The sequence below is a fragment of the Misgurnus anguillicaudatus genome, chromosome 14 (assembly GCF_027580225.2).
Source record: "Misgurnus anguillicaudatus chromosome 14, ASM2758022v2, whole genome shotgun sequence".
NCBI lineage: Eukaryota > Metazoa > Chordata > Actinopteri > Cypriniformes > Cobitidae > Misgurnus > Misgurnus anguillicaudatus.
Window position 1 is genome coordinate 5,073,234 of NC_073350.2, and position 26,350 is coordinate 5,099,583.

At 37.8% G+C, this 26,350-nt stretch overlaps 1 protein-coding gene across 4 annotated transcripts in view; it reads right to left on the reverse strand.

Annotated features, from left to right (window-relative positions):
* Nucleotides 1–198: 198 nt before the first annotated feature.
* raf1b (Raf-1 proto-oncogene, serine/threonine kinase b) overlaps nt 199–26,350 on the reverse strand; it is a 33,052-nt gene continuing 6,900 nt past the window's right edge. Inside the window, exons 3-18 of one of the 4 annotated variants that reach the window (XM_055183747.2) lie at nt 22,703–22,926; nt 22,383–22,498; nt 21,410–21,509; nt 21,164–21,321; nt 18,992–19,078; nt 16,088–16,244; nt 15,934–15,958; nt 15,745–15,845; nt 13,233–13,350; nt 13,039–13,123; nt 12,728–12,904; nt 9,482–9,528; nt 8,339–8,457; nt 7,316–7,447; nt 1,831–1,965; nt 199–1,134 (exon numbers count right to left, since the gene is read on the reverse strand). In XM_055183747.2, the coding sequence (XP_055039722.2) occupies nt 997–1,134; nt 1,831–1,965; nt 7,316–7,447; nt 8,339–8,457; nt 9,482–9,528; nt 12,728–12,904; nt 13,039–13,123; nt 13,233–13,350; nt 15,745–15,845; nt 15,934–15,958; nt 16,088–16,244; nt 18,992–19,078; nt 21,164–21,321; nt 21,410–21,509; nt 22,383–22,498; nt 22,703–22,900 (1,893 nt within the window). In that variant the 5' untranslated portion in view covers nt 22,901–22,926 and the 3' untranslated portion in view covers nt 199–996. Of the gene's footprint in view, nt 1,135–1,830; nt 1,966–7,315; nt 7,448–8,338; nt 8,458–9,481; nt 9,529–12,727; nt 12,905–13,038; nt 13,124–13,232; nt 13,351–15,744; nt 15,846–15,933; nt 15,959–16,087; nt 16,245–18,991; nt 19,079–21,163; nt 21,322–21,409; nt 21,513–22,382; nt 22,499–22,702; nt 22,927–26,350 lie in introns of all 4 variants that reach the window. The other 3 variants (XM_055183746.2, XM_055183749.2, XM_055183748.2) reach the window with 3 other exon arrangements.

Consider the following 26,350-nt stretch of genomic DNA (forward strand, 5'->3'; position numbering starts at 1 on the left):
AACAATTTAAAATTCTGGAATGATTTACTCACCCTTGTGTTGTTTCATAGTGGATAGTGTTGTGGGGGATAATTTTTTCCTACTATGGAAGTCAATAGTGCCCCAGATCTGCTTGCATACATTTTTCAAAACATCTTTGTCTTTCCCTTTAAGTTTATTTTTAAGTGATTCTTACCAAGCCTGAAACATTAGTCCATGTGTTGTATTTAACTTAATTTTATTAAAATACAATGGATAAACAATCTGTTTACAAGTTAATTCTCAATGACAAGCAATAACAAGCCAAAAATATATGAATCCCTAGTAAGTTTCATAATAAAGTTAATACCCACTTTTCTTTGACTTCTGTACAGGTACAAACTCAAAGAGATGACATGATCATAAAGTGCTCCCTATACCCTGTGCTAAGGAGGCCTTTAAATGTTGTCTGATTAAAAAACAACAACAACAAAAAAAAGAAACAATGTCGACAACAAACATGTGGCCATTAGCAGTACTGGCACATAAGAAAAATATACAACATGCTACATTGTGGTGTCACTCATATCACGCGCTGTATAACTGATTGTATAATTGTGTCATGAAATCCCATAAAAGCTAAAGAAGGTCTTTTTATGATAATATGTCTGATTGAACGGCGTTTGAGGCTTAAACTACATGATATGAATGGACGAAACAAATCAAAGTGTGACCATGAAAGTGCTGTTGGCTGTTCCCTCTCCGAATGGATCCCGGGGTACAATGAAGTCCAACAGTCCAGAAAAGAAACCAGCAGCAGCATCAAAGTCAGCCTTTGACCTGGATGACTAGCTGTCTGAAGTATAACCCATTACAGAAAGCACATAAACCACCTCCAGCATGTTTCGCTGGTCAAAAAATAAAAGATTTCAGAGGCCACCCGGGTGTTAAATTCATACACGCAGTGTCCGTTCATAGCTTAAATATGTTGAAGTCTGTGTTTCTAGCTTGTGTTTAGCTGAAGCGAGCAGCTGGGTTTCACTTGAAGGCAGATGTGAGCGCTAGCGTGAAGACGTTGATGTCTTCGGCGTGCGAGGCTCTGTGGAGCGACGGCTCTGATGCGCTGCGGTTTATTTTGGGGAGGGAGTGCTGTAGCAGCTCTATTGAAGAAAGAATCTAAAAGAAAAAGACACAAATTAAAGTGACATGTCGTCTTTAACACCGAGTACAGATGTGTGTTCATTTTAACCACATCAACTTAAAATGAATAGTTATAGGTTCTGGTAAATTTATTTATATACTACTTTTTTACAATGTTGTTTTGTTTGTTTCAAAGCAGCTTTACGTAAATGTAACAGAAAACGGGTAAATTAATAGAAGGTATAATTGCAAATTCTTTATAAAAGTGCCTTAAGCGCCAAATATATTTTACTGAGACTACAGGACATTTAGTTAATATGATAACTAACAGATATACTGAACCTTACATTTCCAGCTTACATGAAAATGACCCTTAAAAAGTAGATAGGATTATATAGGAACAGAAGTGTAACATACACAGAGGATTGGCAATAATAACCATGACCAGGATTTAAAGGCGGAGTGCACAATGTTTGAAAAACGTTTTGGAAAAGGGAGTCAGGCCGACTACCAAAACACACTTATAGCCAATCAGCAGTAAGGGGCGTGTCTACTAACCGACATCCTTGCCGGGTTGCGTATGTGTGGGGCGGGTCCTTTAAAAGAAGGTCTAGATTCTATTGGGGTAGGGGCGTGTTTGTTTAGGTGATTTCAAATATCAACGTTGGCTTTCAAACATTGTGCACTCTGCCTTTAATTCTTATTAATTTTGCATTAAAGCAGTGATGTTACCTGTGGAAATAATGGCCTGTCGTCTTTGGACTTCTGAATGCAGTCAGCCACAAGTCTCTTCATGGCTTTGGGACAGCTCTTGTAAAGTTTACTGAGATCTGGGGTTAAGTAGCCCCTGCCCACCATAAAAATGATCTACATCCAACAACAGAGAAGAACCTTTTGTTATACAGTTATATGTTACCTGAAACATTAAAAATGCAAGTAATGTAAATGTAAGTGGTGCTTTTTGGAAATGTCGGTTAGACTACTATGACTCCATGTAGTTATGCTTGGGCAGGGGTGCCAGACACCAGCCCTCCAGAACCGAGTTTGGGCACCCATGTGCTAGGGCATTACTATGTGGTTACTAGGCTAGGGTGTCATGGGGGTGGTTGCTAGGACACTACTATGCGGTTGCTAGATTCAAAGAGTATAGAAGAGAGTCGAAACTCTGATGCATTTTTGGCAACAGTCACTAGGTGGCGCTTCGGTAGCGCGGCTGCCATTTTGGAATGAAAATTCTCACAGCCAATTCATTCTCAATTCATTCTCAGCGAATCTCACAGCCAAATCAGAAGCGCAATAGGAAGTTTCTTAAATTAAGCCATCAGTAAATTTTGTTCACTTGCTACACCTACAGTAAATGTTGTATTGTCTTGTATGTATGTGTTGTGTTGTTGTTGTTATCAGTTGTGGAATCCAATCATTATTCTGTGTTATCATCATTCAGTTTGGATTTGATCTTTAATGAACTTTTTTTACAAAGTAGCTGATACTGCCATAGCAACAACAAGAAGCTAGTGGATAGTGTTGGGAAGTCGCTCGTTTTGCAAACACACCACTTCTAGTTGACTCCCGAGTCGCTCTCATTCCAAAATGGCCGATTCGTAAGGCTGCTGCTGGGCGCTGGTGTTGCAATGGAACGTTCTATTGGCTTTCACTTCTTGTCAATATAAGTTCTTTGCTAGATTGTTCTGTATGGTTGCTACGGTATTACTATGCGGTCGCTAGGGTGTTTTGGGTGGTGATGCTAGGGCAGGGTTCCTCAAATCTTACCCTGGAGGGCAGGAGCACTGCAGAGTTTAGCTTCAACCCTGATCAAACACACCTGAGCAAGCTAATCAAGGTCTTCATGATCACTAGAAAATCACAAGTGGGTAAGTTTGATTAGGGTTGGAGCTAAACTGTAGTGCTCTGGCCCTCCAGGGCAAGACCTAAGGAACCCCGTGCCAGGGCATCACCATAGATATATACACTAGCCCTGCGTTCCAGTTCGTATTTTTATGACCTTCCCTCGCTAACTTCCCTCAGTCTCTTTCACTCGGATGTACGTCATTGCTTACGTTGTACGAGTGCCCCTTACTGTTGGAACACTTGAAGAAGGTTCAAATGGATCGCCCTAAGCCCTTGATCACATGGAAAGTGGAGACTGCCCCCTCATCATTTGAACTGTGCAAAGTGCGAGTTGCTGAATCAACGTCACAATCGTGTTGCATTGTGGGATATGGAGCTGCATGAAGTGTACATATGAAGCAGACTCGCTCCCTCTGTCAAAATTGAGAGAGCGAGGGTCTGTCTATACAAACTTCCCTCGTCCACTTGACAAAGTGCAACGCACTTCAAAATGGCGACAGGGATTCGCCTGATGGGGAAGTGTTTAGGGAAGTTCGCGAGTGCGTGTCTAAAACTGGAGTGGAACGCACCGCAAGTGTCACTTTGGCAACGGCAGTTCATTGGACCGAATGCGTCAAATACAGCCGCCATCTTTAAAAAGGGGAACTCCGCATCAGTGTAATTGTAGGCAAACGGAAATAAAATCACCATAAATCGTCAACAATGCGATTTTCTTGGTTTTCTTTTGGTTCGTTTCAACAGTCAGACATGTATTTAGCATTGAGTCCAGAAAAAAATTAAGTTTTGATATTATGAAAATCTACTTTTTCTAACTATAATGCATAGTGTTAGTAGCCCTAACGTCCATACGCAGTGCAAAAGTCTGGCATCGTCCATGAATTCAAAGTACAGGCGGAAATAGTAGCATTACCTAGATACACCCTTTGACAAGACCCCTGTTCCAAGATGGCGGCAGTTTTGACGCATGCTTAGAACCCCAAGGCGACATCTAGTGTATATATCTATGGGGCATTACCATGTGGTTTCAAGAGTGTTCTGTATGGTTGCTATGGCATTACTATGCAGCTGCTGAGGTGTTCTGGGTGGTTGCTAGGATATTACTATGCGGTTGCTGAGATGTTATGGGTGGTTGCTAGGTCATTACAATGCAGTTGCTATGGTATTCTAGGTGGTTGCTTTTCTTACTGGTTTTGTTTTAGAAAATGTATTAGCAAATGTACAAATTAACATTAACTTTAATAAATGTGACCCTGTATCTCAAAACCAGTCCTAATCACACTGGTATATTTGTAGAAAAAAGCAAAAAATACATTGCATTGGTCAAAATTAGCTATTTTTCTTTTATGCCAAAAATCACTAGTTCATGTACAGATCATGTTTCATGAAGATATTTTGTGAATTTCCTACGGTTAATATATCAAAACTTTATTTTTGTGAGTGGATGCAGCAAAATAGCCTAAAAAACTTCACTTTGCTACCCGTTTCCTAGGGATTTTTCATGTAAGTTTGGTATGTAAAAGCATACAACTTCCCCCATTCAGGTAACAAGGTCATTACAGTGGTAAGCCAGTAGAGAGTACTAAAACAAACCTTTTCATTAATATGCCTTGCTGTATACAGACTTCATTGGACTTTAACCTTTAAATACAATTTTCTCAATATTTAGATTTTTGGCAGTCTAAAGTTTACAGATTTCTTTCTCTGTCAAATATTGTCCTAACCCAGAGGTAGTGAACCTTGGTCCTGCAGAGTTTTGTTCCAACCCTAATTAAACGCACCTAAAAAATCTAATTAAAGTCTTCAGGATTACTTGGAAATGAAATGCAGGTGTGTTTGATTAGGTTTGAACTAAACTCTGGAGGACAGTGGCCCTCCAGGACCCAAGGTTCCCCACTCCTGTCCTAACCTAACAAATTTGAATTTTAATTAAAAAAAACCTTACGACTGGTTTTGTGGTCCAAGGTTACAAATGATGTAAAAGTACTGTTCATTGTTGTTAACTTATGCTAAGAATGTACTTTATTGTTGTTACCGAGCAACAAAAGAGATGCCTAAGCAAATACTAATGGTAATAATGAATTATATTAAAAAAAACTTGATATATTTGTTTAAAAGGTCAGGCCTTTGTTTTTAGCTTTAAACTGAAGCCCACAGACTCTTTAAAAAACAAAGCAGAGTCACAGGCGACACTAGCAGTGACTTTGCTTTTAAATGGATCTTTAGCCTTTGGGCAGCTAAATTTAGCAGCATGGCTCCAGGGTGACTGCCCAGCCAGATCACACTTACTGCCAAACACATTTCAGCAGATCTTAGAAACACTGAGAACCAAACGCATGAGCTGAGTAATAGTTAAAGACACACCACAAACCAGTGGTGGGCCGTCAGGGCCAGCAAAGCCTTCTCCGCTGGCCTAAACACTATCTGATTCCCTGATTTATATTTGAATATATTTTTTCATGAATGTGTATTAAATGAATCCTATAAGTGTCTATTTTCTTTTCTCGGTTGCGCTGTATTTATGATAGAGCATTTATCCAATCATATTTCAGGCAGCAGCTGACGTCATATGTTGCCAGGGTCAAATCTGCCTAGGCCTTCAGAACGAGCAGTGCAGGCGTCTTCAGCTTAAGATGAATGGCAATAAAATCAATGCATCAGATTTCGAGTTGGTGTCATCGGCACCATCCAGCAGGCCTACAATTAGGTCAGCGTTTTGGCGTCATTTGATTGGATTGACCCTCAGCAGTTTTAAACATACCAGAAAAAATTCCCGCAAGCGTTTCCAGATTAACGCAGTCACAGAGTCACGATAAACTATTCGATCTGTCCCGTCTAAAAACAGAACTGACTGTAATGTATCAAAATCCTGTTGAAACCCTTTGATTTCCTGATTTGAAATCTGGGTGAGAGCATGTGACAGACAGACAGCTGTACGCATTGACATGTTTGGCGGCGATTATTCCCGTGTCTACTGCTTCAGTCGAACGGACATTCTCAGCCATTGAACAAATTAAAACTTATGCTAGAAATTCTACAGGACATAGAAAATGACTTATTGTTGTACAACAGAGTGATTGAACTCTCCTTGAGGAAAGAAAGGAGGATGGATTTTGTTTACTAAGAATGATGATGAATGTTGTGTATTGATGTCGATGTTTAAACTCTTAATATACTGTCAGGGAGTCACCGTTGTTATCACCGTTTTTATAACTTGGACTGATGATGGATGATGTGTATTACTGTCAGGGAGTCACGTTAGCAAGCGGCTAAGGCATGTGCACTTGTGTTTACATTTTGGCTATGGCCCGGTTAGCTACATACTTCCTTAAATGAGTGTAAAATGTTAATGTCTGTCCGTTTTTATAACTTGGACTGATGATGGATGATGTGTATTACTGTAGGGAGTCACGTTAGCAAGTGGCTAACGCATGTGCACTTGTGTTTGCATTTTGGCTATAAATGCTTAAATGAGTGTACAATTTTAGTTTCTGTCATCGTTTTTATTGCTTGGATTAATAATGAATGATGTGTATTGATGTCGAAAATGTCTTCTCAGTAAATCATGTTAGCACTAGGTCAATACATTTGCACTATTGTAGGTCTGTGCCACTGATCTGTGGTAGTTGACCAATCACAGCAGAGTAGGCTATTGAAAGGTGGGGTTTAGGCAGACTGAGTCGTTGAACGGCTTCACACGAATCGTTTGGGGATCTCTGAGAAATGAGGTAATTTTAAATTAAATTAAAAAAAAAATTACAGTGTTTTTGGACCTTGCATGCATTTAAACCTGTTGTCTGGGACTTATAAACAGTGATAGGATGCTTAAAATGTTCATCTTACTGGCTCTTTAACCTCTGGTCTCTGTTTGTTTAATGGTCTGGCTAGTGGCTAAACTGAACTAAAAAATAACAAATGTTTTGGTTTCATAAAGACGAGGGGAGACGGTGGTCATGATCAATGTGAACAGAGGTTTGGCAGCTGATCAGTAGTAAAGATTGTATAAATTATATAATACACATTTTACACAGTTCAGTGTAGTTTTTGATCAACTTTAGCTATGATTAAAACTAAGATAATCTACTTGTTTATTTTGCTTGTTATCCGAAATAAACAACTCTCAAAGGACTTTGTTGTTATTGATTCTTTGCGGAAGTTTACAGGAAATTACGTTTGTTCCCTGAAAGCCGTTTGTTTATGTTGTTACCATCAAAAATGTCTATACATGATAAACATAATGAACTGGGGTGCGTTGCCCAAAACAACTAAAGTCGCAAGTTCTGTCGTTACCAATAGAGATTTTATAATTTTACAACCTAAAAGCTAAATTTGCTTTTGGAAAACACACCCCTGAATGATTACTTAATCTTACCTGATCTCGATCTCCAAACATAGAATAAGGCAATTCTCCGGTCATCAGCTCATACAGAACAATTCCATACGAATACACATCTGACTGAAAACTGTAAGGATCATTATTCTCCATCCGGATGACCTCAGGAGCCTAAAGTAAAAATGTGTAAAAACTACAGCTGTAATTATTTTATACAGTATTAGACTAAATCCTATATTCTCATCTTAAATGTATCTTCACAGCAGATGTGGACAGTACTTAAGTATTTTTACTTTCTACTTAAAAGTAACTTTTATATATTAGTATTTTATCATTGTTTTTCTTTGGAAAACATACATCCCAAAGCATATTATCATAACTTTTACTTATTTCCTACATACAAGTTTCTGTTTTACATTTAATATTTAAGTACATTTAAGATCTAGTACTGTTTAAGTACAAAAGCACACAATTTGAATGTGATTAGGTATTAAACACATTTTAATGCGTGATATAAAGGAATAAACAGAAGGTGAAGTAAGATTTTTCCTCTCTGATAAAGCATAGATGTTTGGAAAATGTAACTAAAATACTCAAGTACTTTCCACCTCTGGAAAATTAGAGATATTAATGTTTTTATTAGACACAATGATATAGTGCTGGGCAAAGATTAATCGCAATTAATCACATACAAAATAAAAGTGATTTTTTGCATAATATATTATTGTGTATATTTAACCACACACACATTCATATATTCATTTCAGAATTGTTTTACTTATATATAATTTTTTTAATTTTATTTTTAATATAGAATATATAAAAATATAAATAAATATATATAAACATGTAAATGTTTCTTAAATACATACATGAATGTGTGTGTATTTATTTATACATAATAATTACACACAGCACATACTCATATATTATGCCAAAAATCACTTTTATTTTGTATGCGATTAATCGCGATTAATCTTTGCCCAGCACTTGTTGTTTTTTAAGTAACAGTACACAGTATGTCATGAACAAAAGTGTTCAGAAATTTTGGTTTTAACACACCATCCACAGAATTGATCCAGACGGTTGCTCTACTCGATGCGATCCGCTCCACCTGGCTTTAACTGTTGCCAGTCCAAAATCTCCAATCTTCACTGTCAATCCTTCATGCAGGAAAATATCTAAGCATCCCGTTAAGGAACAATACGGCTGCTGAAGCACACATATGCACAACAGCTGACCACAGAAATATTCAAGGGATAGTTTACCCAACAAAGAAAATTATGTCATTATGTAATTACTTACTTGTTCAGGGATGGGCAACTTCGTTCCTGGAGGGCCGGTGTCCTGCAGAGTCTAGCTCCAACTTGTCTCAGCACATCTGCCTAAAAGTTTCTAGTATGTCTGTTTCTCAATATGCGTTCTTCAGCGATCTTGAGTCCTTGTGTACTCGCTTTACGTTGTCATCAACCGTCGAAGTTCAATTCCAATTCTCAAGAACACAAGTACAGATGATACATGAAAATACCCGGATGTGTTCTTGATATCGAGGATGCATCGAGTGCAGACTTGCGCACTGAAATCTGGGGAGGTCAGGTGACCAATAGGAAGATTGCACACATCTCAATTCTCATAAGTGCGTTCTGTGTTCTCGCGACCTTCTGAGTTAGTTTTTTCAAGGTCACCTGGCAAGACCAATCTCCACGAGAAAGTCTGTTCTTTGCGTTCTTGGAATTGAGAAACAGCCTATGCCTAGAAAGACCTTAATTGTCTGCTTCAGGTGGGTTTAATTATGGTTGGAGCTAAACTCTGCAGGACACCGGCCCTCCAGGACCGAAGTTGCCCATCCCCTGCTCTAGTTGTTTCAAACATAAAAATGTCTTCGTTCTGCTGAACACATAAAATATTTGTAATCATGCAGAAAACAGAAGCACAATTGACTTTCGTAGTAGGGAAGTCGATGTTACTCAAAAACTGTTTAGTTACAAACATTGCTCAAAATATCTTCCTTTATGTTCAGCAGAACAAAGAAATGTATAAAGGTTTAAAACAACTTGAGTTTGGGTAAAAAATGACTCTGTGTGAACGGACCAAAACAAACATAAAAAAGTTTGAACACCTATTATTATTTTGCAGGTGTTGATTCATTATTCAGTATGTCTATTCAGCAACTATACATTTTGTTGAACACTTTGTAAAAGATACTGTTTGACTTCATGTCCCGATGGATGATATTCTTTGCATGTAAGTAACTACAAAAGAGAAAATTTAATGAGTGATGAAACATATGTGACACAAACTGTTTTCAATATAAAATGATCATACATCATGAAAAGAACATTCTGTGAAAATATAACCTTGATATCTTTAATATTGAGAGAATAAGATCATGTCAAGTGAAATGAAACTTTAATGCTTCTTTAATCTCATCATTAGATTATGAGACTTTAATCTGTATCTCACAGACAGGGTCCAAATTTCAATCATATTTGCAGAGGTCATATTCTGTATATATTATACATTATCACTTTGCTGGTGGAGTAAACAGTCTGAAGTGTTAACTGATAAAAGCACCTCCATGTTTACGTATAAACACCCCCAACATTTTGTTCTATTTTTATGCATCGTCCCATTTCTATAAATAACAAATGGCAATGTGATTGAAATGCAAATCTGTCACCAAAGTAACATTATGCTGTCATGTACTATGGCAATATGCTACACTATGACATTTTTGGAGGTACAAAAACATAAACCCAGCATTAATTCAGCACCACAAAGAAAAGCAGTACTTAATACCATAATAAAAACACAAAAATGAAGGGGCTTATCAATTTTAAACAATGGGTATTTCCACACTTTTGTTGACCTGGTCGAAGGTGGTGCGTACAAATTAAACAGCACAGTGTTCTGATGCAAACCTTTCACGTGTGAGAAATGTCAGATAAGATGTTAGATGCTGATTAGATGCTGACATGCAATGTTGCGCAAGATGCCTTCATCTTCAAAAACTGCCACGTGTTTGCCATTATATTGTATAGTTTTGTTCAGACTACATTAAATATAGGTTCACTTGCAACCAGGATAAACGCAGTTTGTGTGTTTTGCATAAGTAAATTATTGTTTGTAGCTGATATTCAACATTTAGAAACCAAATACTCAAACTATAAATGACATTAACTAACTCTTTTCCCAGCCAGCGCCAGCAATTGATTTTCACAAAAGTTAAATTCCTTCCAGAAAATGGTCTTCTGTAATTATATAAACATGCAACATATCAAACCATCTGCTTTAAAAAAAAGTTATTTTTTCTTTTTTATCACTTCTCAAATATGAGTAGCAAAAAGCTGAAATAATTGCAATTTTCTAAAGGACTTTTGTTAGAGATCAGATTCAGAACGATGACCAAAACATATGCAGAGCTTTTTCAGTTCAGTTGATGCTTTAGTGCAGTGGTTTCCAACCTTTTTAAGCGTGTGGCCCCCCTTGGGTATGGTGCATTCCTTCGCGGCTCCCCTCCAAAGAAAATTTGTGACAAAAAACTGTTCTAAACTCAACATTTTAAATAAAAAAAACATTAAATATACAAAAAAGTAGTGCTTTTGGTTAGTAGCCTTTATTTTTTAGGTTTAATTACACAGAATTCATGATAAATAAATGTATTTTATAAAATGTCATAAAACTGGGGCCCTCCTGGCACCATCTTGCGGCCCCCAGTTTGAAAACCACTGCTTTAGTGTTTTATACATTTCGTAAGAGAGCCACCTAGTGGATTATAGCGGAAATATGGATTGCTGTAAAACCTCGTCAATGGCGGGGAAAGAGTTAACAAGAATTAATGCATACTGAAAACATATGAAGAGTTTGGTTCCAAAACGCAATAAATCCATTTTGACTAATTTCGGTAAAAATTTGTTTTCTCTACCAAGAAAGTGACAAGATGAAAACCACTTTTTTCTCTAACAAACTTTCACATAGCATCTTTAGGTTATAAAAACATAAAAAATTCAAATCCATAATTTGATTTTCAAAGATTTATTTTAAAAACTGATTTATTTTTTCTTCAAAATGCTATAAATCTATTAAATCAATGTATAAATGTGCATTTATCTTTGCCATTTTATATTTATTTAGTTGACTAGTGGTATACACTGATTAAAAAAAATAAACATTAATGCATGTATCAAAACACTTACTTTGTTATATTAATAACACTGTCATTGCTGCTGTTATTCTTGGGACATCGTCGCTTAACATTTTTTACAGCGATCAGCTGTAAAATGTTTGGTCCTGCTCGATTTTCGTTGACTTCAAGTAAAATAATGGGAAGTTTTTCATAAGATCCCCTGGAGTCAATGTGTTAGCATGACAGAAGTTTCATGCTGTCGGGAGAACAAGCAACCAGCATTTCTCCGTCGCCCGAGTGCCTCTCGCGTAAATTATTAGATGTTGATGGCTTACGTTTCTTTCCCGTCACAGAAAACCATCACAGGTTTATCAATGCCATTAAAGTATTATTTTGCTTTGTTTCTTTGTTGATCATGAAGTACAAAGTAGATGAGGAAAACTAAGATTCTGTGTTTATTCAACGCGCCGCCATTATTGTTTACAGTGCGTGGAAATGTGCGCTGTGATTGGTTGAATTTATTGCATTCTGCAGAAAATGAGGAGTGCCGTTTATTGCGTTTTGGGGAAAAAGGGAGAAAAGATGACAGAATAATACGGTGGATATTGGATTTTGTGTAAAATTAAGACTTTACTTTTTAACACTGACCTGATACCATACTGATTTTGGCAGTAACTCATTTTTTTTAAATGCCGTTTATCGCGTTTTGGAACCAAACTCTTCATATATTGTTAACTGTTTGTTCGCGTTAGTTAATGCAATGTTTACTAATACAACCTTCTTGTAAAATGTTGACATTTTGTGTGTTTAAATGAACAATTTTAATACATGACACCATTTGATTTCCTGAAGCAAAACAAGTTGAGGAACACTGGTTCAGACTGTAACCCCATCATAAAACTCACCAGTAATACATTACAATAAGGTTGTAATTGTTAAAGGGATAGGTTGCCCAGATATTTTGAAAAATGTTTTGTAACCAAACAGATCTGGAGCACCATTGACTTCCATAGTATTCTTTTTCCTACAATGGAGGTCAATAGTGCCTTTAATGTGCCTTTTTACAAACATTTTTCAAAATATCTTGATTTGTGTTCAGCAGAATTTCTACAAGTTTGTAACAACTTAAGAGTAAATGATGGCAAAATGTTCATTTTCGGGGGGAACTATCCCTTTAGTCAATGCATTAATTAACAATGTGCAATATGAGCTTACAGCCTGTATTCATCTGTGCTAATGTTAGTTCACATAATAGTTTCCTGCATATTCACCACATACAGTACATTAAAAGTACAGATCTCTGAATTCCCTTCTGTAATACTCACTCCATGCCCTGAGCGGTCTGTCTGGCGATGTCGATGAGCTGAAACATCTGAAAGTTTGTCTCCTGCACATGTAGATGTTTGTAGAGACTGCTGCCCTCACACCACTGCGTCACAATGGCCAGATTTTCCTTGGTCATGTAACCCATGAACAAAACGATATTGACATGCCTGGTCTTTCTGTGATCAAGAAGAAGGCGGCATAATAAGCAAAGGAGATTTGCCTTCACATACCGACTGTTACATTAACGTAAAGACAAGAATCTAAGATCTCGTGAAAGATCTGATTTCAGTATGGTTTTAAGTTGTTTTACCTGAGAACAGCCACTTCGTTGCGAAAAGCCTGAAACTGCTCTGGTGTGGGATTTCTGACATTTAAAATCTTAACAGCAACATCACCTGAACGAGGAGTATTTATGAAAACAAAAACGATGAGGAATTGTATTCTTATGTTTTATTTTTAACTATAAATTGACAAATACAGCATTCGTGGGTTATGAAATCTTACCATGCCATTTCCCTTTGTAAACTGTGCCAAAAGACCCTGAGCCAATCCTAGAGTGGAAATACACCTCAGTGCTCTCAATCTCCCAGTAGTAGCTGGAATCTCGCTTTTCTCGAGGACGCTAGTGTCAAAAAAACAAACAAAACAAAGCTGGATAGATTACATATCACAATTACGACAAAATATGCTTGGCATAACAGTGAACCTATTATGTAAAATATGGTGTTAAACAGTACTTGAAGGGGACCGGTACTCACCAGTACGCAGTACCGGCATTTCTATTTTAATCTAGCATATGTGCACTTTTTCTTGCGTTTTGGCACTTCTCACATTGCCGGTACCATGTCTTTCCGAATCAAAGCATCAGTGAATGGGTGATTAATAGTTATGACATCACACTACAAGGAGGGGGCACTAAGTGAATTTTCTGATTTATCGATCATCTCGACAAATCACGCAAATAAAGGGTTCCCACACCTTATTTAACTTCAAATTCAAGGACCTTTCAAGGACTTTCCAGGTCCAATACCCTCAAATTCAAGGACTAAATGTGGGGACACATTTCAAGTGAGGGCAAGGTTACATTGTGTTTAAGATACATTGTTACAGTTCCCTTTTGAGGGAACTCGCGCTGCGTCACTGCGGTGACACTTTGGGGATGCCTCCAAGTGCATCTGAACGTGTATATCAAATTCAACCAATGGTGAGGCTTAACGACAAAGATAGGTTGACGCGGGAGCCAGGAAGTATATCGCTATCGGAAATATTGCCAAAGATGGCGTTACAGGGACGCAGGAAGTATGGCTAGGGAGACGCAGCGTCTCGTTCCCTTCTCAAGGAACAAAAGTTACATACGTAACACGAGACGTTTTCATGTGTCAAACACAACTATGCAAGAAAGCATTTTGGTATGAATCAACAATTGGATACAGAAGATATAAGCATTTAAAGCGAACAGTTTATCACGTGTGCTTAAAGTCGAGAATTTTTATGATATTATCCTACACTAAACAGGAAATAATATAGATTTTTTTTTTTTTCAGAAAACTTCTTGCATAAAATAGATTCAAGCACTTTCAATGACCTGTATCTATGTATGTATATTTTAAATAATAGCTATCTATAGGAAGTTTTCTTTCCTAATTTGTAACGGACCAAGGATGTGCGAGTCAGAACTTCACCATGATAAAGTAAAAACTGTCCGTGAGCAAACCTGTTCCTGCAGATTCAACAGCAACGTTACTGCTGCTATTACCTCAGACAGTGATGACCATGAGTGGCCAGTACCAGCTGACCCTAATACCATCATAAGCCTGTTTCATGAAGTAAACATCTTTTGATCTTAAACATTTTAGAACAGAATCCTCTATCTTTCGATAATGAGTATATTACAATGTTATAGATTTCAAGTGAAATAATTTATCATTAAATGTGAAACCGCTAAGTAATCTTCTACCTCTGATGCACGCACGCTGTACTAACAATATCTAAGATGCACGAGAGTACAGGAACTTTTTTCCCACTTGTGTTAAAACATAAAAATGTTCAGTATGAGTACACAACCCCCCTATAATAAAAAAAAACCTACTCCTTCCATTTTTATATTCCCAGACTTGAACTAAATGTTTTAATGTTTGTAAAGGCTGATTTATACTTCTGTGGTAAACCTATGCTGTAGGCTCGCGTCAGTTTTCATTTATACCTCTGTGTCGTTGTTCGTGTCAATATGCAATTACTCACAGCTAGTAGGCACTGGCATACCACGGTGTAACCTACAGTACCAATGCAAAAGCCGAAGATGCTACAATGTTGTGTACATTATTGGGGAAGCATCAGCAGTGATGGCGGAAAGCAGCTTCAGTTATTAAATATCAACTTGGTCTATTTTTGTTTTTCATGTCGCAAGCGGAAATGCGTATGATGAAATGCAACGCAATTTTCTTTGACCTGTATGAGGGATCTATCAGATCAATCACAGCACTTGCGGTCTGCATAAAATTGACGCATCGTTACATTTTTGGAGAGTAGTGATATATCGGATGAGATTGTAATGTGCATCTCATCAGTAAAGCCAGTTCGATGATTCGTAGTAAATCGCCATCACCTGCTTTCAGATGGAGCAGCATTTACTACACCGAGCTGTGGCTCACTGACAAGCTATGCAATATCCCATTCATTATCACAGGCGATTCGTCCACAATAATCAATGTGATATTGCACAGCCTGTCAGGGAACTATGCCACTCCCTCTGAAAGCAGTTACTTTATACCTTACCTTACTATTCACTATTCATATGGCTTTAATGATAAGATGCGCACGACAATCCCACCCAATATATCATCCAACCCTATTGAAGAGTTGCACGTCAGACTTTACTGTGCTACGGCAGAAGTATAAATCAAGCTTAATAGATGTGTGTTGGTTTAGGATTCTGATTTTTCATTCTTATATGAGGTTATTTATTTATATATTTATTTATATAGACAGTAAAACGGCAAAAAGCTAACAAACTTACAATTCTGTTTTTCTCCTGAGTGTTAACTGTACTTGCTTTCTCCTTATGAGCTGGGGCCGGGGTTTTGGACCACTCCGTCGGGCTTCTGTTTTGAGGACTTCCTATAAATTAACGTGAATACAAAAGAGAAGGATGAGCTGATTAGACCGCACTCAGCTGATAAAAAGATAAAAACAGAAACCCCCATACCTGATTCATTACCTCCTAAGGCTTCCTATAAAAATGGGGGAAGTAACAATGTTTTAAATATGGGAAATTTAACACAAAAAATATTCGAAGATGAATGTCAATGACAGTCAAAAGACACAATATAATACAATCTTTAGTGTTGTTGTTGGTGTACCTGATAAGCAGCTTCATCAACAGGTTGGGTGGTGCTCCCCATATGGACATTAGGTGTGGATGTGGACAGCACTTTATTGTGACTGAGAGAAACCCCAGGGGACGGCATGGGCGTGATGTAGTTGAAAGCATTTGGCGTTGAGTATCTGTGATATGGACTGAAAAGGTGTTTGTACATCAGTGAAGATCTGGCACTCTCACTGTGTGTATGAATGATATATTAATAAAGTGATGACTTTTTTCCCAGATCTTTTCCCTAACATTTAATTCTTACATGGTGTTCTCACGGCATAAAACATTGGGAAACGTTTAAGGAAGCCATTATGAAAACCATACCAATAAATGTTTCAGCATTAAAGAGTTTGCTTTGTTTCAAATTAAAAGATTTAACAGTTTTACAAAAACAAGGTCAGTAAGCGATTTATTCCCACTAATCTCATGCCAATGTGTATAATTATTTAGGCCCTGTTTACAACTGGTATTAAGATGCATTTTGGTCGATCACAGTTGCGGATTGCTTTTGAGGTGTAGATGCTTATGTGGTCGAATGTGTTTGAAAGCCACAAAACACTGCCTACTCTCAGTCTACTGATCTAATGTATAATGTACAGAGCAGAATGTTTTTACATCGGTCCTAACTTCTAGTGCGAACCCACAGTGTACAGCGCTAGGCTTTCACTGACTGGCTGCCCAACGCCTCTTTTGTTTCATTTTGTTAAGGAAAGCTGCGTGAGCATATTTTATCAACAGAGTCAGCGGTATTCTCACATAATATTTTTGTGCATTAACCAGGGGTGCAAACTCATCAGGGGTGAAAAAGGTGACAAGACACAAGCGCTCTTATATAAGCGGATACGCGGCTTGCACGCTCCTCTTAAACAGAAACAGGTATATAGCGCATATAGCACTGTTGTCAACGGCTTAAAATCACTTAACTTAAAACTGCAGTGCGTGAACAAATGTTAAGCTTTATGACCACGCGCACAGCAACGTGACGTGGGCGCGTAACCTCAAATGAGAAAATACTACGAGTTAAGTATGTGCACTCAATCTGCAGACTGCTTAAACTTCGGCAGCAAATGAGGTGGCTATAAATTGTAAAACATAACCCGCCAAACTGGCTAGTAATTTGACATCGTTACCACAATAGCTGGACATGATTTTCATAATTTCATTTACTGCTACCATGTCGCAGACACCCCTCACCCCTCATTTTCAAAAACTCGTCGGATCTAGACGAATCACAAGAATGACCTATTTTGTATCAAAAACGGCGAATTTCGCCGAAAGGTGACAAGTTTGCACCCCTGATTAACTCAAACCAGTCATTTCTACCACTTGTGTTTTAACAACTCGCCTACAGACCATCCCCTCAAAGTGATCAGGACAGAAGTGGTGGAAAGTGAAAAAAAGACGGATTAAAACAACAGGAGTGAACGAACATGCGACTCTCTCATCCATTTGTACTCCGATCGACCAAAATGCATCTTAATACCAGGTCCACATGTGCTCTTAAGGGGTTTGTACACCAAAGCATTTAAACGCAGCTGAGTTTTTTTCAGCTGAGCGCTTTGTTTACTATGATACTTCTTTGTTTATCAGTCGTTTAACAATGCGCCAATGGTTGTTGTGATATTTTTCCCTCCCCTCCATCACTTTGATTGGACGGCCGAGTGAGAAGTGACATTGACGTGCTGAGCTTTTCACCCAAAGTTGAACATTTGTCAAATCTCGGCACTCAGCGCAGACAAAACACGCATTGTGAATTGAAAACATATGCCAGCCACCGGTGTAAACGCCTTGGTGTGCATGACCCCTTACACTGAAAAAAAGGATTCATTCAATTTACTCAACTTCTTCAAGGCAAGCGGTCGCAACCAATCCATCTAAGCTACATCCAAAAAAATTGAAAAACAAAACAAAAAACTTGTGTTCAAATGTAGCTTAAATAAATAAATTGCGACCACTTACCTTAAAAAATTGAGTGAATTGAATGAATCCTTTTTCAGTGTAGTCTTGCGGCCAAACTAAAAATGAAGTTTAATTGATCAACATTGCACCATAAAATCTGTTGATGATCTTAAATTTGACATTCTTGGGAAGCAGGTTGGGTCAGATCTGTAGATTCATGCTAAATTGACACTTGTGGCCAAAATTATTAAAAAAATATTAACCTTTCTTTTGCCTCCAAAACATTTTCGGAGGATTTAATTTCATAGGGATTGTTGCTCTGAACACAACAAATATCAGCTAAAGTGAATCATACTGTTTTTTTTTTCACTTTTAACTTTAATATTTGAAATATCCACCCTTTGCAGCAGTTACAGCAGCACATCTCTCTGGAGTAGTGTCAATATATTTCCTCTGAAAACTTCAACATCAGCAATGTTATCCAATCGCTTCTGCAACTCAAGCCAAAGGCTTTCCTTTGATTGTACAAGTGCAGTTTATTTTCCAACTCGCCCCAAATTTGTTCAACGGGGTTAAGGTCTGGACTTTAAAGGGGCCAGTATGTAAAAGATTTAAATCTTCTTATGATGGCACTATTCTATGGTTTATAAAGCATAATGATGACTTTGCAGAAACAGTGGTGGCCATCATAAGGAGATTTTGGTCATTTTCCTTACTGGCCCCCTCAAAGTCCAGAACTCAACCCCATCGAGCAAATTTGTGCCGATTTGGAAAATAAACTGCACTTGTAAAATCAAAGGAAAGCCTTTGGCTTGAGTATTAAAGTTAAAAATGAATAAAACTGAACGACTCACGTCATCAGATATTTTTTGTGCTCAGAACAACCATCATTATAAAAATGAATCATGTTTAGGAGACAAAAATGTTAATATTTTCAAATCTGTCAGGTGTTCTAATAAGTTTGGCCACCACTGTAGAAACAAGCCATCATTACCTGAAAGGGAATCTAGAGTTTTGCATACGGCGAGAGGAGAGAGGCGGGAGGGATGGAGTCCCGTTCTCTCCTGGAGTAGGAAACAGCCTGGAAGAATGAGAGAATCCAAAATATGACCAAGTTTTTATTTAAACACATAGCCATTCTGTTGCAACACATCCAATGGTTTATAGAGTTACTAGCATGAAAAGCAGGAGAAAGGACCATTGTGTTCTGCATTACCTAATTTTCATTGATAAACATCTACAGAATGAAAAGTATGCCAAGGCCTCTATGCAAAACACTTCAACACTTCAGTTCAAGTTTATTGTCTTTCCTCCCACCAGGAAGAAATGAAACACAGTATCTCTGCGAGTATCATAGAGAAGTTAACCATAACATAAAACACATAGTATGCTTAAAAAGACATCTAACAATTCAAAAACAAACAAACACAACTCAGTACAGAGAACTTTTACTATATCTACGTAGCAACTATAAAGGGCCGTTCATATTATTAACGATAACTATATTAGTGTCCACATCACCCGACGATAACTTCACGTTAATTTACTCGCAAATCACTTGCCTTTAATTGCATTTTCTAATAGTGCATATTTCTTGTAATTAAAACTTTTTTGCAATTGTTTACATTCACATATATGCTGTTTTTGTTGCTTTTACACAGCCGGTATCCAGCAGATGTCTTCAACACATTGCATTTCGCGTAAACTCTAAACAGTGAATCTAGTAGTTTGTGTAATCTAATATCTTTTGGCGCAGTCAGTGTGTTTGGAAAATAGCATTACGTAGTGAATTTCACAGCAACTGTAATGCTACGTACACGCCAAACGCAGGGCATCACGTTACTCGCTCTAGATTACTCGCAGAATTTAACTTTGTGTCATGCGAATTATTCGCTCGCGAAGACGCGTTTGAGGCGAATAGCGCGTGTTTGCGCGGTAGACGTGCCGCCCATATCGCGCCATTCGCATCGCCCTACGCGAGGATGCGTCTGATCGCGTCTTTGCATTGACTATGTACTGTATGTAATCTACTCGCGCAAACCGTTGAACTCACGTCTGGTGTAAACCCATGGTAACAACGCTTAATACCGAAGATAATTTTATGTTATGGACCTTAGCAATGAGCGTCTCCACACTCATTTCAATTGTGCGTGGACCTGAAGTTCAGATAGATTTGATTGGCTGTCAATAGTTTATTGTTCATCAGTTAGAAAAAACGCACGGAAAGTGATCCAAACGATATTGTTATTCTCTATAAATAGAAACTATTCTCTTTAATATAAAATTATTTTTAAAACGATATTTTTTTTATAGTTATCGTTATAATGTGAACGGCCCTTATAATAGTCTTATAAGTAAAAGTCCAATAGTAAGTGTGCAAACATTGAAATAAGGGGGGCGATTGTATCCAATAAAAGTAGCTAGTCCTTAACACTTAAGTTAACAGTCCTTAAAGTGTAGAAGTGCAAAAGTATGTTTTGTGGGGGAGAAAATTGACATAGCATCCAGAAAGTCAGAGAGAGAGACAGAAAGAGAGAGAGACAGAGAGAGAGAGAGAGAATTTGAATTTTAACAACACTTTATTACATACAAAAACATATTACAACACTAAAATACGATAAGCACAAATGTGGCTTATAAAAGACCCAACCTGAAAAAGTAAAAACCAATGACCCTCTATTAGGCAACTAACGCCTCATCGCAGCACCAAATATTTTCAAAAGTGACGAAAGTTCACCCGTTTATAATAATTCAAATCAATTAAAAAAAAAAAAAAAACATTTTTTTTTGCTCAATTTGAAGGAGAGATAGAGAGAGAAAGATAAAGGGATAAGAACAGTAGTAAGCCACAGCTGTTAAGTAACCTGATCGCCTTAGGGAAAAAAACCTTACTGTGCACTGTGGATCTGTAAAGTAATAACTCTTCTTAAATTACATTTACATACGTACTTCACTGGAAAACACTGTAGTATGGATGATATTGAGTATCAGATTTATAGATAAACATATGTTACACAACATGTCTAAAGATGTGGTTAATCCAAAAATAAAGATAAACCTTTGATTAAAATAGTACAGATAAATGTCTCCAATATGTTATATACCAGTGTTTCTATAAGAAGTTAAAGGTGGGGTTTGTTCTTTGATATGCTGTCTTTATACTTACAGAAGCTGGCGGATGTTGCTCCAGTCCACACACATGGTGGGCACTTTGGTGCTGCAATGTTCGTGAAATTTGTAGCCACACGTCTGACACCTGAAGCCGTGCAAAAGAAACTTCTGACAAATGTCACAGAAGGCCAACTTCAAAAACGTTTTTCGTACCTGTGAAAAGAGGACGGTCAAACCAAACTCAGGCACGTCAGTCATCGCCGAATCATTTCGGCACTGTGAACCCATCATTTCAACTCACAAAATTGTGCGTAGTCAGGGGTACGTGATCTAAGACTTCAACCAGGAGCTCCTCCCCGACCAGTGAGGTAGAATCTGTGTTCCAATCCATACGTGACTTTCTGCTAAAAAATGTTTATAAATCATACATTTATTTTCTGTCCATTCCATTTGAACAATGTTGTCTAAAGCCCTTTTAATACACAGATGATAGAAAATACAAAGCAAATGTGTATGGGATTCAGTGGCGGCTGGTGACTTCTTTTTTTGAAGCACACGATGCGAAGTTCATGTATGTAGCTTGTCGTGTGTGGGTCGTCATTTCAAAATAATGTTTGCCAGTTGACAAGCGGCATGGGACTAAAATGAGTGCAGCAGGGATGACGTATTTTTGTAGACAAAGCCCTGGGATGAAAAAATATACATTTCCCTGACTTTCAATGCAATACATTTTAAAATTACATGATATTCCAGAAATTCCATGACCTGTGGGAACCATGTACCGTAAATGGCCTCTGTGGTAAATGAAAAAGAGACAATCTGCCCTCTTTGGATATCAATGGTCTGGACTGATCGTGTGCTCTTTGATAATGTAATTATGAAAATTTCATAATTAATAAATCTTGGTTGTTGTTGATCTGTTGTTGCTGTTTGCAGGTTTGCCGTTTTAAGTGAGAAATTGTTCTCAACGTGCCTACCTGGTAAAATAAAGGTTAAATAAAAAAATGAAAGAAAATGTTTGTATTGTTTTTACCGGGTCACAGACAACCCTTAACTGTATTTTACTCAATAGCAATTTAATATTAAAATCTTATCAGTTATTGGTTAATGTTCGGTTAACAAGCTGCGGCTGTCGGTCGAGAAACTTAACTGAAAGGAGCATCCCAAATTCTGCCTCCAGCATGTGTCAAAAATGGCACTGACTGCTTCCGTGATGATTTAGGTATTTTATATTAAAGAAGGAAACACGTGTGCCCAGTAGGCTTAAAACTTACTTTTTGGGATTTTCTGCATGCAGCTTGAACACAGCACAGCATTCTGGCTGAAGTCCACGGACTTTCAGGGCTTTGACGAGGCAGTTGTGCAGCGTCATGCCTGGTCGCACATTCACCTATTAGAGGAAGATTTTAGAAATTTTAACACAGAGGAAAAATATTGACAAGTTCTCTAAGGATGAAAATTTTAGCACATTCAACCAATTGTTAAAGTTCATTATTTACAAGCGCTACCTCAGTAACTACAGAAAACAATGCTGACTTGAATCTTAGTTTATAAAAACACAACACATCTACAGACAGTGTTCTGAACAAGTTACCACTGTGCGCTGTTTGTTGGGCAGGTAGACGCGGATTGTGCTGTTAGTTTTAGAGTCTGGTATTCTCCCATCATCTGATAATCTCCGGTATGGGAAGTTCTTGAGAATGGTGGGAGACATGCAGGAATCCTCAAATACAGAGTCTTTGCCTCCAAACCCATGACTGATGCTTTTCCAGGCCCCTTGAATGTGCTCCATCACAGCGGGCAGCAGATTACAATAATCTACAATCAGAACAAAACCAACATCACTCATCAAAGTGTGTGTGTGTGTGTGTGTGTGTGTGTGTGTGTGTGTGTGTGTGTGTGTGTGTGTGTGTGTGTGTGTGTGTGTGTGTGTGTGTGTGTGTGTGTGTGTGTAATCAATGTTATGATATTAGCTTTCTTAAAGGAAAACACCACCGTTTTTCAATATTTTACTATGTTCTTACCATAGCTTTGAACCGGTTCACGGAACAAAAACGAAAACCAGAAACTGTTGATATTTTGCAAGGAACAGAAACAAAACCAGAAACTTTCAAAAAATATATGTTCCAGAACAAAATAGTTTATTTAAAATAATGGTAACCAGACTTGGACAAGATTTCTGTGCAATATGACTCGGTGAAGTTCACTTCCGGTTGTCGTTGACTCATCGGAGAAATGAGAAGCTTGCCACCAGCAAGTAGTCTACTCAAACCCAAGTCTCTAATGCTCAATCATAAGAGGGAAATATTGTAGGCTACCAAGTATTTCAAGATGTTTGTTTTTTTAATACTAATTAGTGGTTTTACAGATCGCAGTTGATCCTTGATCCGTACAGATCACGACCCACGGTTCGGCTTGCATGCGATTCACGGATTAATACGCAAATTTAAATAGGGATAAAGTTGATCATGTGCACGTGTTTCAAAGGTTTGCAAATGTTAAAAAGCGCCATTTGGAATTCGTCCTCCATCTGTGTGTGTGCACGTGTTTAAGTGCACTCAAAAAGAGAGTAGGGATGTAATGATTAACCATGCAAATGCGCGTTTTCTCAATGAATGAGTTACGGTGAAATCCCGGCACATCCGAACGCCAGGGGGTGCTCTCATGCAGAAGCCCCCCTTGTGCAACAGAAGTAGCATTACAAACGCTATTCCAGGAAATGTTTATATCGCTGTTCTTCAAATTGTTTCAGGCATTTTCATAACAAAGAATATTTCGATTGATTTTGTTTAACGAGTGTTGCTTTTTTAAATGCACGTTATTAACGACTCCGAATCATAATGATTTTAGATTGATAAGGACTTTCTACTGACCAAATGCCATAGTACATGCACAAGCTGTGCATGAAACACATCAGATTCGGTTTCAGACAGGCATTTTTAATGGGACACACGATTAATCGTTACATCCCTTATGGAGAGACGCGTTTCAAAAAGCAAGCGAACAATCTTTCTGTTCTTGACAGGACACATACACACAAAATGATCTCAAAACACCACAGCATTCTCATTCTAATAAAAACATTTGTTTAAGTTGTTTGCCAATAAACGACATGGCAGGAACTGTCCTTGTCTTAATTAATGTATAATGCTGAAACAAATGTAGGCATGTCAGAATTACAGTTATGCCGCTTACATAATGTAGCCTTTCTCAATCTTTGATGACAAAATAGAGACTTAAGGAAAATTATGTAGACTAAAAATTTAAGTGTAATGTCCTAATGATCAGCCGAGTATGTCCCACAGCTGACATGAAACGTTATTAACTGGTTTGGGAACTTTATTTTCTTGTTCTAACCGGTTTAGGAACATCAATTTTAGGGTTGAACCGAAAACGTTAAAATACTGTTTCTGTTCGGAACGAACCAATTGGGAAAAAATCTGGTTCAAAGCTCTGGTTCTTACCTCAACTTATTAACACACATACCTATCTTTTTTCTATGCGTGCACTTTTCATCTTTGTACAGCGCGTTGTGAATGTGTTAGCGTTTAGCCTAGCCCCATTCATTCCTTAGGATCCAAACAGGGATGGGTTTAGAAGCCACCAAACACTTCCATGTTTTTCCTATTTAAAGACTGTTATGGCGCTTTTCCATTGCATAGCACCCCACGGCCTAGTCCAGCTTGGGTCGGGTCAGCTCACCTCACTTTGGCTTGGTTAGCTTTTCCATTGAGTTTAGTATCACTTCGCAGTGGGAGGGATTATAGGCGTGTCATTATATTTGCGCTGTCTGCTGTGATCATACAAGTGAGAGCGTCGTTGTACATTCCCATTCATTCATTTATTTATTTATCAGTCCGCCACAAAATTAAAATTGACCACCACAAACAGATGTTTGCACATCGCGTTTATCACTATACCTCTGTCTCACATGACAGTTTCTGTACAAACACCCGCGGCGTCAGCCGACGGCGCTCCGCGGAGCCTCATTTAGGTTGCATTTAAGCATATAATGCTGACGTGCTCGTCGCAAATGTTCCGCCACAAACTGCAAGTCTGGAAAAAACTGTTATGGTATTCCTGATTCTCAACCTGTGGATGTTTTTCATCGCTAAATGGGAGTTTGTGAACTTATAGCAGAGCAGATGACAACATGTTTGCTCGATGCAGCACAAGCTAGCATTGAGGTAAAGCTAATCTTTTACATTATAGCAATGAAGTGACGATTCTCTCAGACCAATCAGTGATCTACAGTGTTTTCGCGTCACGTTTGGTATCAGCTCGGGTCGCTTGGAACCCCAACCGTGGTGTAACAAAAAAAAAAGTATCGGGTACTACGTACTGCACCCAATGGAAAAGCTCCCAAAAGTAAGCTGACCCGACCCAAACTAAACTAAACCGTGGGGTACTATGCAATGGAAAAGCGCCATTTGTTACACCAGTAAGTATGGTGGCACAAAATAAAAAATTTGTTTGGATTCTAATAAATGAATGGGGTATGGCTGAACCCCAAAACACTCACGACGCGCTGCACAAAGACGAAAAGTGCACGCACCGAAAAAAAAATGTATTAATTTGTCTAAGTTGAGGTAAGAACATAGTAAAACATTTTTTAAAAACGGTGGTGTTTTCCTTCAAATCATCCAGTATTTCTCATATCGTAATATACATCGCAGAAAGACAAAATATCGCAATTTCAGTGTAAAATTCTATTATGTATATATTATATTTTACTTTGGGTAAAGTAACTCTTAAAAAATAAATAAAATGGTACTTTTACGATTTAATCTGTTTAAACTATCCAAGATTAGAGAGTTTCCAGCAAAAACTATTTTACTGTGATAACATTACCCATAACCTAAAATTATGGTCACGCCTTACACTCCTAATTAAAAAATGTGAATGAGTAAAACATCAGACAGAGCAGTCTAATATCTGTGTGTTATTTTCTTATTTTCAACCAATATAAGTCTATAGCTCAAAGACATTAAAACAAGTCTGTTTATGTGCAGATACTCTCAAGAATGAAGTATAAGATAAAAAAATCTATTCCTGATCTAGACCAAAGTTTCAACAAAATACGTAAATGCAGGATGGAGTAAACAGAAACAAGTTAAAAACATTTAAACATATATCAGACAGGTCCGTCTTTGACAGAATATTTTAGCAGTGACAGAATAATCTGAAAGCTATTTTGACAGATTACACTCACAACTTGTAAATGCAATTCCCAACCCTGTCT